Source organism: Pan paniscus, chromosome 7 (genome assembly GCF_029289425.2).
Source record: "Pan paniscus chromosome 7, NHGRI_mPanPan1-v2.0_pri, whole genome shotgun sequence".
Taxonomy (NCBI): Eukaryota; Metazoa; Chordata; class Mammalia; order Primates; family Hominidae; genus Pan; species Pan paniscus.
Window position 1 is genome coordinate 111,459,655 of NC_073256.2, and position 16,816 is coordinate 111,476,470.

Below are 16,816 nucleotides of genomic sequence, written 5' to 3' on the forward strand. Positions count from 1 at the left end.
TTGATGTTATTGCTTTCTTTCTTTTAGTTTTTCTTCTAACAGTGAGGCCTGTCTTTTGCAGGTCTGCTGGACTTTGCTGGAGATCCACTCCAGACCCTGTTTGCCTGGGTACCACCAGCAGAGACTGCAGAACAGCAGAGATTGCTGCAGCTCCTTTCTCTGGAAGCTTTGTCCCAGAGGGGCACTGGCCTGCTGCCAGCCGGAGCTCTCCTGCATGAGGCATCTCCCAGGCTGGAGGCACTGGGGTCAGGGACCTACTTGAGTAGGCAGTCTGTCCCTTAGCAGAGTTTGAGTGCTGTGCTGGGAGAATCCTCCTTGTCAGGATTAGCTGCTGTCTTTGGAGCCAGCAAGCAGGAACATTTAAGTCTACTGAAGCTGCGCCCACAGCCACCCCTTCCCCCAAGTGCTCTGTCCAGGGAGATGGGAGTTTTATCTATAAGCCCCTGACTGGGGCTGCTGGGGAGGCAATTTTTATACACGAAAAATAACAATTGTTATTCTGTCCTTCCCCTCCACAAATAAAAACAGAGGCAGAGTGGATCAACAAACAAAACTGACTACAACCAATGTTTATTCTTGATTTGTCACCACTCTTTTCATGTCTTGTTTTCTTCCACATGTTAAATATATAATAACCAAAACTTTACTAACATACAAATAAAGAAAACATGCGCAGCATGTATGCATGGCAGGTAGTGAGGAAATCTGGCCAGCTGACTGGTTCCTTTACCAAGGTTTGCAGAGTAGGTTGTGTTTGAACACCTTCTGTGGGTCTGTGTCATTTCCAAGTTGAAGAATTTCAGCCATAGAGCAACATGTCACAGTGGTTAAAGATGGTTAATGACACAGAAACATTTCTGTTAATACTAAGGGCAAAGGCTGTTCTTTTATTTATTTATTTTTCCTGAGTCCTCACTTTTTTCTTCTCTGACAAATGTTTGAAATTCAGTGAAATACCAAAGGAGTCAAGGATGAAGGGGACACAGGATGGAATCAGAAAAAACATAAATGGAATCCAGGCAGTTCTATGAGACAACACTGATATATCTCCTTGATAAAGAAAAAATGTACAGAATATTTAATGAGTCTGTCTTGCCCCAAAAGGGAAAAACACAAGTAGCTAAGCCATTTGCAGAGAGGAAAAATGTCATGGGAAAATGAAAAATATCTCTAATGTCTATAGCACATGAAATATCTAAGTAGGTGGGTGCAGTGGTTCATGCCTGTATTGGGAGACCAAGGCAGGCAGATCACTTGAGGTCAGGAGTTCAAGACCAGCCTGGCCAAATGGCGAAACCCCGTCTCTATTAAAAATACAAAAATTAGCTGGGCATGGTGGTGGGTGCCTGTAAGCCCAGCTACTTAGGAAGCTGAGGCAGGAGAATCACGTGAACCCAGGAGGCGGAGGTTGCAGTGAGCTGGGATCGCACCACTGTACTCCAGCCTGGGCGACAGAGCAAGACTCCACCTCAAAAAAGAAATATTTAGCAAATATTAAAGGACAAGAGGGAATATCTGTTTAAAAAATTATAATGCACGTTAGATGAAAAGTAATAGGATGAGATGGTTGTTGCTGAAATAGCACTTGCTATATAAATTCAAACATTCCTTTTCAAATTCAGCTTCTCAGAGGTTTGACTTCAGACGCTTGAGCACTTTCAACATTATCTTTGCCTTTATCCTTCTTTATGCGGATAAACACAACTGCTAAAATTATACCTAAAAAGAAAAAACCCAGGGTCAAATAAATGGGACCTTTTAAAATGTACTGTCACATTCAGTTATAAAGTAGTATTGTGGTAGGAAAAAAATGACTCAACTTCATTTTTGTATGTGGTTCAACAAAATTTCACTGTCCTAGTGAATAAGGGACTCTAGTCGTTGGCCTTCTTGGAGAAATGAGCTTATCATTTATCCTGTTGTATGTATGTATCAAGTCCCAAATCATAGCCGACTTGGTGGCTCTCACTGGATCTCGCTGTAAGAATATAGGACCTAATGTTCCACACTATGGAGTGTATATGTCCCACACTATAGAGTGTATAAGCACCTGACAAAGTTCCTGAACTTTATATATACTTAATATTGATTCTATTCTTCCCCTTTCCTAGAGAAAACAATCCAATTAGCACAACTAGAAAGCTGTTCTCTGACCTGTTCACCTCCCTGAAGCTGATTTTCATCGTGTCCATACCAACTATCGCATTTCCTTGGGCGCCTTCCTCCTGGATCCTGCCTATGTTGTTGTGGGACCCTGGGTAGACTACTTAACCTTCTTGGTTTCTCCCACCTGATACATCAAAATTACACTGTGCAGCTCAGCACCGATTGTGTACTGTCAGAGTCCACTATGAAGGAGGAGTTGTTTTAAGGAAATTAACCTGCTAGTAAGTTTATAGGAGGAATCATGGCAGAAAAGTCTGGATGCTCAGAAACTTATAATTCCAACCCTATCTTGAAAATAAGGTCATGAAACTGTAAAATCCTATTACTTCTATTTCTGGATGTCCCCAAACTCAAGCAGTCTTTAACTTGTGGTAAGATTATGGAATTAAATTGATATGTTAAGAAAATTGCTATCTGATTTGTAAATTCAAAAATCCTTTCAAGGTGGGAGGGCAAATAGAATAAGTAAAGGCACAGAGGCAGAAGGGACCTATGTGAGTGGGACCTCAAAAAGACAGCTCAATTACCATGAAAAGTGTGCAGTAGATAGTGGTTCTCAGGGAGGAATGATGATCACCATGCACACATTAGGATGGGAAGTGGCCATGATATGAAGGCCCTCCCATGCCATAGGGAGTCCAGACTGAAGGGTATAAAGAAGTGAGACCCCCTTTAGATGCATGAATCAGAGTCCAATGTGACACACTGGATCATGGGAGAAAAGATCAGATGCTGAGAGAACAATCAATAATACTTAGAATAATCCTAGTCCTTCTTTTAAAAGAAAAAGGATATGAAACCATAAACCCCTTCACTCAGGTACACATGAAATAATGAAGTATCTATTCCTAATGTTTAACTTGTGGTGGGGACAACAGTTGAAAGAGGGCAATTACTATATAGGTTGAGTATCCTTAATCTGAAAATCTCAAATCTGAAACTTTTGGGGTACCAACTTGATGTCACAAGCATAAAATTCTACACCTGACCTCATGTGACAGGTTGCAGGCAAAACTTTGTTTCATACACAATATTATTTAAAATATTGTATGAAATACCTTCAGACTATGTGTATAAAATGTTTATGAATCACGTGAATTTTGTGTTGAGACTTGGGTCTCATCCCCAAGATATCTCATCGTGTATTTGCAAATGTTCAAAAATCTGGAAAAAACCCAAAATCTGAAACACTTCTGCTCTCAAGCATTTTGGGTAAGGAAACACTTGGAATAGGCACTGAGTTGTTTGCAAAAAAGAAAAAGACAGCTAGATCAGGGGACTGTACTGTCTAGCCAAGCTAGGGGCTATGGCAGAGGCTGTGGTCATGATGCAATGGGTTATTCTGGGTAGTAAAGAATCAGGGTTCTATGCATAGGGAAGTTCTGCACTATACATTTCAGGTATCTCAGCATCGCCACTGGAAGGCTAACTTCTGCCTGTAACAACAATGGCAGGTGAGACCATAAACTCTGGTGTAGGATCTGTGTACGTCACTCTTTCCCCCACATCAAGCACAGTGCCTGACACATGGCACAGCTACTGCATTTCTTCCCTCTTTATCACAAAAGCTTTGTAACTAGGCATAATATATGACAATTGATGACCATAAAGCCCCTTATATTTCTAAACTAATAAGGCAATAGAGACAGAGAGTGGTACTAAAGCTGTAACTCCAATCAAGAAAGTCTGATGTAATTTGCTGGTGATCTACCTTCTGGGCTATTGCCTGGGTTGCCATTTGAGCAGCCACCAGACCAGTCCAGGAAGACAGGCCCTGAGATGAGCTCACATTTCTGAGGCCCAGGATAAGACTCTTTGAATTAAGAAATTACACTCACCAATCACCAGAAGGGTGGTCAGCAGTATACCAACCGCCATGCCCACAGTGGGTATCCCAGTCTGGCGACCTGCTGGCCGGAAACAACTTCCTTCCACACAACTGCAGAACGTAACTGAAAAGCAGGACAGTATTTGGCAGGATAAATTCTCAAGTGAATAGTTGCAGAATCCCATATCAAAGACAAGAATCTCCTCAAACGGCCCATGGTAACAGATACTAGCCTGAGTTGCCTATAGGAGAATATCTACCTGGTAAAGAAACAATGCCTTCCAAGGGTGGCCGACCCCCATCATTGATGCGGATCAAGACGACATACTCCCTCTCCTCAAAGTCTGTGTGCCTGGTAGACAGTCGGGCATGAGTACCTGCCAGGACAGGAAAAAAAAATGAAAATACAACTTCAGACCCTGGATTAGCAGGAATAAAGCTCATTTTGTATCACATACTAAGGTTGACTGGAACATGGCTGGATATGAGTTAAACTGCCCAAAGTATCATCCACATCATTCCACATGTATCTTCCCATAAGGTAAGAAAGGGCTAAAGCATCCTTTAAGTTCTTAATTCATGATTTCTCTGTAGAAATTTATACTAAATATAGTCAATTATCATTTGTAGCACTTATGCTCTATAAAGTTGCCCCAAACACTGAATTAATGAATGCTGAACCATTGCTCCTAGAGGAAAGACAGGGTTAGGTTTCTGTGAGCTTCTAGTCATATTTTCCCTAACTGATCAATACATAACCTTGCTTTTTGTGTGTTGCTGTTTAAAGATATCTTATTTAACATATATTGTTCATTCTAACATTTAACTCACTTCTAACAGCACTAGAACTTCCTGAACAAAGCTTATCAAACACACATATTTAGGTTGGTGGAAAATAATTGCAGTTTTGGACATTACTTTTAATTTGTGTCCCAAACCACAATTTTTCTCTGTAAGGCACACATCACAGCCTTCCTGTGCTTAGGAATTCTAGATAGCGCTTCAGCACTGTAGTTCAAAGCCATTTTTTCTTTTTTATCATGGGTCATCTTTTAGGTTTGACCCTGTGTGGTTTTTTTTAAATACTTTGTGCACATGTACCCTAGAACTTAATGTGCAGGTTTGATACGTAGGTATACATGTGTCATGTTGATTTGCTGTACTCATCAACTCGTCATTTACATTAGGTATTTCTCCTAATGCTATCCTCCCCCAGACCCCCACCCCCTGACAGGCTTTGGTGTGTGATGTTCCCCGCCCTGTGACCAAGTGTTCTCATTGTTCAATTCCCACCTATGAGTGAGAACATGCAGTGTTTAGTTTTATGTCCTTGTGATAGTTTGCTGAGAATGATGGTTTCCAGCTTCATCCATGTCCCTGCAAAGGACATGGACTCATCCTTTTTTATGGCTGCATAATATTCCATGGTGTATGTGTGCCACATTTTCTTAATCCAGTCTATCATTGTTGGACATTTTGGTTGGTTCCAAGTCTTTGCTCTTGTGAATAGTGCCACAATAAACATACATGTGCATGTGTCTTTATAGTAGCATGGTTTATAATCCTTTGGGTATATACCCAGTAATGGAATTGCTGGGTCAAATGGTCTTTCAGGTTCTGTATCCTTGAGGAATCACCACACTGTCTTCCACAATGGTTGAACTAATTTACACTCCCACCAACAGTGTAAAAGTGTTCCTATTTCTCCACATCCTCTCCTGCAACTGTTGTTTCCTGACTTTTTAATGATCACCCTTCTAACTGGTGTGAGATGGTATCTCATTGTGGTTTTGATTTGCATTTCTCTGATGACCATCTTGCATTTCTCTGATGACCAGTGATGATCATGTTGATGTGTCTGTTAGCTGCATAAATGTCTTTTGAGAAGTGTCTGTTCATATCTTTTGCCCACTTTTTGATGGGGTCATTTTTTTCTTGTAAATTTGTTTGAGTTCTTTGTGGATTCTGGATATTAGCCCTTTGTCAGATGGGTAGACTGAAGAAATGTTCTTCCATTCTGTATGTTGCCTGTTCACTCTGATGGTAGTTTCTTTTGCTGTGCAGAAGCTCTTTAGTTTAATTAGATCCCATTTGTCAAGTTTGTCTTTTGTTGCCATTGCTTTTGGTGTTTTAGTCATGAAGTCCTTGCCCACGCCTGTCTTCTGAATGGTATTGCCTAGGTTTTCTTCTAGGGATTTTATGGTTTTAGGTCTAACATTTAAGTCTTTAATCCATCTTGAATTAATTTTTGTGTAAGGTGTAAGGAATGGATCCAGTTTCAGCTTTCTACATATGCCTAGCCAGTTTTCCCAGCACCATTTATTAAATAGGGAATCCTTTCCCCATTGCTTGTTTTTGTCAGGTTTGTCAAAGATCACATGATTGTACGCGTGTGGTGTTATTTCTGAGGCCTCTGTTCTGTTCCATTGGTCTATATATCTGTTTTGGTACCAGTACCATGCTGTTTTGGTTACTGTAGCCTTGTAGTATAGTTTGAAGTCAGGTAGTGTGACACCTCCAGCATTGTTCTTTTCGCTTAGGATTGTCTTGGCAATGCAGGCTCTTTTTTGGTTCCATATGAACTTTACAGTTTTTTCTAATTCTGTGAAGAAAGTCATTGGTAGCTTGAAGGGGATGGCATTGAATCTATGAATTACCTTGGGCAGTATGGCCATTTTCACGACATTGATTCTTCCTGTCCACGAACATGGAAAGTTCTTCCATTTGTTTGTGTCCTCCGTTATTTCGTTGAGCAGTGGTTTGTAGTTCTCCTTGAAGAGGTCCTTCACATCCCTTGTAAGTTGGATTCCTAGGTATTTTATTCTCTTTGCAGCAATTGTGAATGGGACTTCACTCATGTTTTGGCTCTCTTTGTTTTGGTGTATAGGAACGCTTGTAATTTTTGCACATTGATTTTGTACCCTGAGATTTTGCTGAAGTTGCTTATCAGCTTAAGGAGATTTTGGGCTGAGACAATAGGGTTTTCTAAATATACAATCATGTCATGTGCAAACAGGGACAATTTGACTTCCTCTTTTCCTAATTGAATACCCTTTATTTCTTTCTCTTGCCTGATTGCCCTGGCCAGAACTTCCAACACTATGTTGAATAGAAGTGGTGAGAGAGGGCATCCTTGTCTTCTGCCGGTTTTCAAAGAGAAGACTTCCAGTTTTTACCCATTCAATATGATATTGGCTGTGGGTTTATCATAAATAGCTCTTATTATTTTGAGATATGTTCCATCAGTACCTACTTTATTGAGAGTTTTTAGCATGAAGGGCTGAATTTTGTCAAAGGCCTTTTCTGCATCTGTTGAGATAATCATGTGATTTTTGTCATTGGTTTTGTTTATGTGATGGATTATGTTTATTGATTTGTGTATGTTGAACCAGCCTTGCATCCCAGGGATGAAGCCAACTTGATTGCGTTGGATAAGCTTTTTGATGTGCTGCTGGATTCAGTTTGCCAGTATTTTACTGAGGATTTTCACATCGATGTTCATCAAGGATATTGGTCTAAAATTCTCTGTTTTTGTTGTGTCTCTGCCAGACTTTGGCATCAGGATGAAGCTGGCCTCATAAAATGAGTTAGGGAGGATTCCCTCTTTTTCTATTGATTGAAATAGTTTCAGAAGTAATGATACCAGCTCTTCTTGTACCTCTGGTAGAATTCAGCTGTGAATCCATCTGATCCTGGACTTTTTTTGGTTGGTAGGCTATTAATTATTGCCTCAATTTCAGAGCCTGTTATTGGTCTATTCAGAGATTCAATTTCTTCCTGGTTCAGTCTTGGGAAGGGTGTATGTGTCCAGGAATTTATCCATTTCTTCTAGATTTTCTAGTTTATTTGTGTAGAGGTGTTTATAGTATACTCTAATTGTAGTTTGTATTTCTGTGGGACCAGTGGTGATATTCCCTTTATCATTTTTTTATTGCGTCTATTTGATTCTTCTCTCTTTTCTTCTTTATTAGTCTTGCTAGCAGTCTATCAATTTTGTTGATCTTCTCAAAAAACCAGCTCCTGGATTCATTGTTTTTTTGAGGGGTTTTTTGTGTCTCTATCTCCTTCAGTTCTGTTCTAATCTTAGTTATTTCTTGCCTTCTGCTAGCTTTTGAATGTGTTTGCTCTTTCTTCTCTAGTTCTTTTCATTGTGATGTTAGGGTGTCAATTTTAGATCTTTCCTGCTTTCTCATGTGGGCATTTAATGCTATAAAAATGTCTCCCAGAGATTCTGGTACGTTGTGTGTTTGTTCTCATTGGTTTCAAAGAACATCTTTATTTCTGCCTTCATTTCGTTATTTATCCAGTAGTCATTCAGGAGCAGGTTGTTCAGTTTCCATGTAGTTGTGCGGTTTTGAGTGAGTTTTTGTCCTGAGTTCTAATTTGATTGCACTGTGGTCTGAGAGACAGTTTGTTGTGATTTCTGTTCTTTTACATTTGCTGAGGAGTGCTTAACTTCCAATTATGTGGTCAATTTTGGCATAAGTGCTATGTGGTGCTGAGAAGAATGTATATTCTGTTGATTTGGGGTGGAGAGTTCTGTAGATGTCTATTAGGTCTGATTGGTGCAGAGCTGAGTTCAAGTCCTGGATATCCTTGTTAACCTTCTGTCTCATTGATATTTCTAATATTGACAGTGGGGTGTTAAAGTCTCCCATTATTATTGTGTGGGAGTCTAAGTCTTTGTAGGTCTCTAAGGACTTGCTTTATGAACCTGGGTGCTCCTGTATTAGGTGCATATATATTTAGGATAGTTAGCTCTTCTTGTTGAATTGATCCCTTTACCATTATGTAATGGCCTTCTTTGTCTCTTTTCATCTTTGTTGGTTTAAAGTCTGTTTTATCAGAGACTAGGATTGCGATCCCTGCTTTTTTTGCTTTCCATTTGCTTGGTAGATCTTCCTCCATCCTTTTATTCTGAGCCTATGTGTTTCTCTGCACGTGAGATGGGTCTCCCAACAGCACACTGATGGGTCTTGACTCTTTATCCAATTTGCCAGTCTGTGTCTTTTAATTGGGGCATTTAGCCCATTTACATTTAAGGTTAATATTGTTATGTGTGAATTTGATCCTGTCATTATGATGTTAGCTGGTTATTTTGCCTGTTAATTGATATAGTTTCTTCCTAGCATCGATGGTCTTTACAATTTGGCATGTTTTTGCAGTGGCTGGTACTGGTTGTTCCTTTCCATGTTTAGTGCTTCCTTCAAGAGCTCTTGTAAGGCAGGCCTGGTGGTGACAAAATCTCTCAGCATTTGCTTGTCTGTAAAGGATTTTATTTCTCCTTCACTTATGAAGCTTAGTTTGGCTGGATATGAAATTCTGGGTTGTAAATTCTTTTCTTTAAGAACGTTGAATATTGGCCCCCACTCTCTTCTGGCTTGTAGGGTTTCTGTAGAGAGATCCACTGTTAGTCTGATGGGCTTCCCTTTGTGGGTAACCCGACCTTTCTCTCTGGCTGCCCTTAACATTTTTTCCTTCATTTCAACCTTGGTGAATCTGACAATTATGTGTCTTGGGGTTGTTCTTCTCGAGGAGTATCTTTGTGGTGGTCTCTGTATTTCCTGAATTTGAATGTTGGCCTGCCTTGCTAGATTGGGGAAGTTCTCCTGGATAATATCCTGAAGAGTGTTTTCCAACTTGGTTTCATTCTCCCCGTCACTTTCAGGTACACCAATTAGACATAGATTTGGTCTTTTCACATAGTCCCATATTTCTTGGAGGCTTTGTTTCTTTTTACTCTTTTTTTCTCCTTGCTTTATTTCATTAATTTGATCTTCAATCACTGATACACTTTCTTCCACTTGATTGAATCAGCTACTGAAGCTTGTGCATGCATCACGAAGTTCTCCTGCCATGGTTTTCAGCTCCATCAGGTCATTTAAGGTCTTCTCTACACTGTTTATTCTAGTTAGACATTCATCTAACCCTTTTTCAAGGTTTTTAGCTTCCTTGCGTTGGGTTCAAATGCGCTCCTTTAGCTCGGAGAAGTTTGTTATTACCAACCTTCTGAAGCCTGCTTCTGTCAACTCGTCAAAGTCATTCTCCATCCAGCTTTGTTCCGTTGCTGGCAAGGAGCTGCAATCCTTTGGAGGAGAAGAGGCATTCTGGTTTTTAGAATTTTCAGCTTTTCTGCTCTGGTTTCTCTCCACCTTTGGTCTTTGATGTTGATGACCTACAGTTGGGGTTTTGGTGCAGATGTCCTTTTTGCTGATGTTGATCCTATTCCTTTCTGTTTGTTAGTTTTCCTTCTAACAGGTCCCTCAGCTGCAGGTCTGTTGGAGTTTGCTGGAGGTCCACTCCAGACCCTGTTTCCTGGGTATCACCAGTGGAGGCTGCAGAACAGCAAATATTGCTGCCTGATCCTTCCTCTGGGAGCTTTGTCCCAGAGTGCTACCCACCTATATGAAGTATCAGTCAGCCCCTACTGGGAGGTGTCTCCCAATTAGGCTACATGGGGGTTTGGGACCCACTTGAGGAGGCAGTCTGTCTGTTCTCAGAGGTGAAATGCCATGCTGGGAGAACCGCTGCTCTCTTCAGAGCTGTCAGACAGGGATGTTTAAGTCTGCAGAAGTTATCTGCTACCTTTTGTTCAGCTATGCCCTGTCCATAGAAATGGAGTCTATAGAGGCAGTAGGCCTTGTTGAGCTACGGTAGCCTCCACCCCATTTGAGCTTCCCAGCTGCTTTACCTACTGAAGCCTCAGCAATGGTGGATGCCCCTCTCCTAGCCAGGCTGCCACCTTGCAATTTGATCTCAGACTGCTGTGCTAACAGTGAACAAGGCTCTGTGGGCATGGGACCTGCCAAGCCAGGCACGGGAGAGAATCTCCTTCTCTGCCAGTTGCTAAGACCTTGGAAAAAGTGCAGTATTTGGGTGGGAGTGTCCTGTTTTTCCAGGTACAGTCTGTCATGGCTTCCCTTGACTAGGAAAGGGAAATCGCCTCACCCTTGTGCTTCCTGGGTGAGGCAACACCCCACCCAGTTCAGAGCCATTTTAAACCATGAAATCACCAATGAAAAGCACAGAAACGTGAAAAACAGGGCACTACATAAACTGCAAAAAGAAAAAAAAAAAACCTAACTAACTTAACAATGTGAGAGCTGGGAATATGTGTGTCCAGTAACTCAAATTTTTCACCACTCTGCCAGTGTCCATGAAAGCAAAAGCGAAAGCTCCTGTAAGTACTGACTTTTGGGTTAAAAATTTTATCACGTAGATTATTTTATAAACAGAATCTGCAAATAATGGGGATCGACTGTATGTGTCAGAAGATTGGAGAGTACCTGGGACTGAGCTTCTGTAGACCTGATTCTGGGTTTCAAATCTGCTGCTTGTTAGCTATGTAATTGGGTAAGTCATAACATTTATAGGCCTCAAAATCCCTCTGAGTCCAGAAATAAGGGTATGCATGATATTATACTTGGTTTTCAGGGCATTTACCACCTTTTTTAAAATAGAAAATTGAGAGTACAAAAACACTAAACTTCAAATTTCTAAACAAAAATTTGATTTTGCTACAATTCACACTTATGCCCTCCCTATTCATATCTGCCAAGAAATTTTCCCAAATTTGGGAAGATTTAAATATGCATATTTAAAAATTATTATGGCCCACCTAGATAAGATATAGTAACAGGGACCAGATTTACCGTTCCACCAAAAGCAACTAAAAGAACAAAAAATATGTGAAACCATGGGTTTAAAGATTTATATATTAGGCAATGGACAGTGATTTCTGAAAGAAGGAAAGCAAATGAGGTAAATTTTATAATTGCCTCAGCTTACCACCCAAAGCAAATCTCCAGGTATCAGTTGCAGGGAGCAGGAGCTCAGACAGAGCCCAGTGATGTCCCTGAGTTGAGGTGATGGAGCACAGGAGTAAGGCGAAGTTAAGAAACTAGAGTTTACAGAGCAGAGTCCCAGAGAGAGCTGCAAAGAGAATGCGCACTAAAGAGATTTATAGAGGGGTCTCTTAAGGCTTTAGCTGAGTACTGATCAGTGTATATATATATGAAGGAACTACTCAAGGCTGGGGAAAGAACCACCTAAAAAGATTAGAGAACACAGCGCTCACAAAGAGCCAGGAATCATTCCTGGTCCCTAGAGCTAAAAATCTCATAATTCATGTGCTACCAGGTAGAATACATAGAAGGCTTCACCTCACAAGTTTGAAAACATTAGCCCTAGAATAAATGCTGCCCTGGCCCTATCTAAGAAAACTTAAAAGCAACACGTGAAAGCATCAAACTTTTTCCAAATAATCTAACTGTATTTCACAATAAAGTTCAAGAATATTTATGGGAATACAAAATATTCAGCATCTAAATGTCTGGCATTTAATAAAAAATTGCCAGACATTCAGTAAAAGAGAAAAATATGACCTATGAGAGAAAAGATCAATTGAAGCCTACCCAGAAATTATACATATTACATAAATAGTGGGAAAAGACATGAAAACAGTTATAATTATATTCTATATGTTCAAGAAGCTACAAGACTGAGAAGTGTAGATAGATACAGAACATTTTAAAAACCCAAGTTAATTTATAGAAGAAAACTACAAAGTTTGATATAAAAATAGACTAGGTTGGATTAATGGCTATAATATAGCCATTGAATATAGCAGATAAAAACAGTAAACTTGAAGATATAGAAATAAAGCTATCCAAAAAGAAATAGAAAAAAAAAAAAAAGCTTTGAGACAACTTCAAGTGGCCTAATACATGTGTAATCGAATTCCTGAAAGCCAAGAAAGATAGTGGAGAGAAAAACATTTTTGATAAGACAATGGCTAATATTTTTTCCATGTTAGATGAAAACTCCAAATCCTCAGATCCAAGATGATCATCAAACTTCAGGAACAAGAAAAATGAATAAAACACCATCAAGGCAATATGAACATCAAATTACTTAAAAGTAATAAGAGAATATCTTAAAAGCACCCAGAGAAAAAAGAATACAAACAAACATTCAATGGAACAAGGAAGAACCATAGTGGGCAGGGCAGCCCCGGTGGCTCATGCCTATAATCCCAGCACTTTGGGAGGCTGGGGCAGGCAGATTACTTGAAGCCAGGAGTTTGAGACCAGTCTGGCCAACATGGAAACCCTGTCTCTACTAAAAATACAAAAAGTAGCTGGGCATCATGGTGTGCACCTGTAATCCCAGCTACTAGGGAGACTGAGGCACAAGAATCATTTGAACCTGGGAGGCTGAGATTGTGCCACTGCACTCCAGCCTGGGCAACAGAGTAAGAAAGACTGTCTCAAAAAAAAAAAGGGGGGGCTGGTGAAATACCTTTGAAGTACTGAAAGAAAAAATGTCTAAATAAATTTAAAAGTATTCTAGTCATGTTTTCTGGTTATGATGTAATTAAATTAGAAGTTAGAAAGGTATAAGGTATAGGAAATATTCCCAGAATATTTGGAAACTAAATAACACACTTCTAAATAACACATAATCACAAAAGAAATCTAAAGGGAAAACACAATGTATCAAATTTTGTGGGCCTGGCATGGTGGTTCACACCTGTAATCCCAGCATTTTGGGAGGCTGAGGTGGGAGGCTCACTTGAACCCAGGAGTTTGAGACAAGCCAGAGCAACATAGAGTGACCCCCATCTCTACAAAAAATTTAAAAATAAAAAATTAGCCAAGTGTGGTAGCTCATACTTGTAGTCCCAGCTACTTGGGAGGCTGAAGCAGGAGGATCGTCTGAGCCCAGAAATTCAAGGCTGCAGTGAGCCATGATCACACCACTGCACTGCAGCCTGGGTGACTGAGGCCCTGTCTATTAAAAAAAAAAATGCAGCTAATGTGACACCTAAGATAAATTTATAGAACTAAATGCCTGTTTAACAAAAAGATCTCAAATTAATGGCATCAGCTTCCACCTTAATGAAAACAGAACATGAACAAAAACACAATGTAGGAAGAATAAAGGAAATAATAAAGATCTGGCCAGTGAAATATAAAACAAAAACAGAAAAAAAATCAATGAAACCAAAAGCTGGCTCTTTGAAAATATCAATAAAACTTATAGCCAGATTATCCGGAAAAAAGATAATTTGCCAATATCAGAATGAGGTGATATCACTACATATTCTACAGATATTAATAAAAATATGAACTATATCAATACATTATATTAGTGAAATAGATGAATCATTTGAAAGGTACAAGCTCAACCAAAAAGAAATATATAAATTGAATTTTTCTATATCTATAAAATTGAATTTGTAGTTAAAACTTCTTAAAAAGAAAATACACCAGGCTCAGATAGCTTTACTGGCAAATTCTTTCAAACTTTAAGAAGAAATAATACCAATTTTATGCAAACTTGTCCAGATAATTGAAGATAAAGAGGTGGAATGCTTCCTCATTATACAAGGCAAAATATAGAGAGAGACCAACATCCCTCATGAATATAGATGCAAAAATTAAGTTTTAGCAAATCCAACAATACATAAACATAGTAATATTTCATCACTAAATAGGCTTTATCCCAGGAATAAGGTGATTTTTAGATTCAAAAGTTGATAATAATGCATCAATTAATAGGCCCAAAAAATCAAATCAGCCACATAGTCAATACATGGAGAAAAAGCACTTGAAAAATTTAATATCCATTTCCAATTTAGAAAAAAAAAAACCCTCACAAATAGGAATGAAAGGCAAAGTCCTAAATCTAATAAAGATTACCTACAATAAAAAACCTACAGCTAACATCATACTTAATGGTGAAAGGCTAAATGCTTTCTTCCTAAGATCATGAACAAGTCAAGTATTTCCGCTCTTACTACCTCTATTTGACATTTCACTGAAGGTTTCAGCCAGTAATAAACAAAAGGCATACAGACTGAAAAGGAAGAAGCCATTATTCACAGACAACATGATTGTCTATGTAGAAAATCTATGAAATCTAAATAAGGTCAGCAAGCCTCTAGAATACAGATCAGTATACAGAAATCATTATATTCCTATATCTAGAAATATTTAGAAATTGAAATATTTAAAATATCAAAAATATGAAATGCTTAGGGAAAATTTTGTAAGAACTATACACTGAAAACTAAAACACATTGCTGAACGAAATTAAAGAGCTAAATAAATGGAGACATATACCATGTTCATGAATTGGAAGACTTAATATATCAATTCTCCTCCAGATTCCCCAGTAGATTCAACACAATCTCAACAGGATTTTTTTGGTAGAAAGGAACAGGCTACATTCTAAAATTTATACAGAAATGAAAAAGACTTAGAATGAAGGAATTTTGAAAAAGAACAAAGTTGGAAAAATCAATCTACCTGATTTCAAGCCTTATACAGCTACAGCAATCAAGACAATGTGTTATTGGTATAAAAATAGAAACAGATTCATGAAACAGAAAAATTCAGAAATAGATTTATGTATAGGTGGTCACTTGATTTTTGCCAAAGTTGTTAAGATAATTCAATGTAAAAAAGGATGTTTTAAACAAATGGTGTTAGAACAGTTAGATAGCTATATTAAAAACAATAAACTTTGGTCTTTACCACACCCCCTATGCAAGCATATCTCAGCGATATGGGTTTGGTTCCAGACCACTGCAATAAAGCAAATAGCTCAGTGAAGCAAGTCACACAGATTTTTTGTTTTTCTACTGAAATAACAGCTTATACTATACTCTAGACTGTTAATAGCATTATACCTTAAAAAAAAAAAAACCCTAAATGTCCATACCTTAATTTAAAAGTACTTTGTTGCCAAAAAATGCTAATGATTATCTGACCCTTCAATGAGTCATAATCTTTTTGCTGCGAATCATTTCCTGTCTCAATGTTGGTGGTTGCTGAAGGCTGGGATGGCTGTGGCAATTTCTAAAAATAAGACAACAATGAAGTTTGTTGCACTTATTGACTCTTCCTTTCATGAGAGAGTCCTCTGTATACCATGTGATGCTGGTTGATGGCATTTTACCCACAAGACAACATCTCTCAAAAATTGGAGTAAATCTTCTCAAACACTGCCACTGTTTTATCAACTATGTTTATGGAATATTCTAAATCCTTGCTTGTTATTTCAACAATGTTCATGGCATCTTCACCAGAAGCAGATTCCATTGTTCAAAAACAAACAAACAAACAAAACACATTGTTCAGTTGTAAGAAGCAACTCTCATTCATTCCAGTTTGATCATGAGATTGCAGCAATTCAGTTACATCATCAAGGCTCCACTTCTAATTCGAGCTCTATTGTTATTTTCACCACGTTTTCAGTGATTCCTCCACTGAAGTCTTGAACCCCTCAAAGTCATCCATGAGGGTTGGAATCAATTTCTTCCAAACTCCTACTAATGTGTATATTTCAACCTCCCCCCATGAATCACAAATGTTCTTGATGACATCTAAACTGGTGAATCTTTTCCAGAAGGTTTTCAATTTACTTTGCCCAGATCCATCAGAGGAATTACTATCTAATAGCAGCTATAACCTGATGAAATGTATATCTTAAATAATTTGAAAGTCAGAATTACTCCTTGATCTGGGGCCTGCAGAATGGATGCTGTGTTAGCAGGCATGAAAACAACATTCATTTCCTTGTACATTTCCACCAGAGCTCTTGAGTAACCAGGTGCATTGTCAATGAGCAGTAATATGTTGAGAGGAATCTTTTTTGGGGGACAGTAGGTCTCAACAGTGGCCTTAAAATATTCAGTAAACTATGCTGTAAACAGATGTGCTGTCATCTGGGCTTTGTTGTTCCATTGACAGAGCACAGACAAAGTAGATTTAGCATAATTCTTAAGGACCCTAGTATTTTAGGAATGCTAAATTA

General features: G+C 38.8%; 1 protein-coding gene across 2 annotated transcripts in view; it reads right to left on the reverse strand.

The window, feature by feature from the left end:
• Window positions 1-553: 553 nt before the first annotated feature.
• Window positions 554-16,816, reverse strand: part of CDH17 (cadherin 17) — a 67,678-nt gene continuing 51,415 nt past the window's right edge. For both annotated transcript variants that reach the window (XM_034966347.2, XM_055116737.2), the window contains 3 exons: window positions 4,255-4,371; window positions 4,005-4,118; window positions 554-1,719 (listed from right to left, as the gene is read on the reverse strand). In XM_034966347.2, coding sequence (XP_034822238.1) covers window positions 1,619-1,719; window positions 4,005-4,118; window positions 4,255-4,371 — 332 coding nt within the window. In that variant the 3' untranslated portion in view covers window positions 554-1,618. The remainder of the gene's footprint in view (window positions 1,720-4,004; window positions 4,119-4,254; window positions 4,372-16,816) is intronic.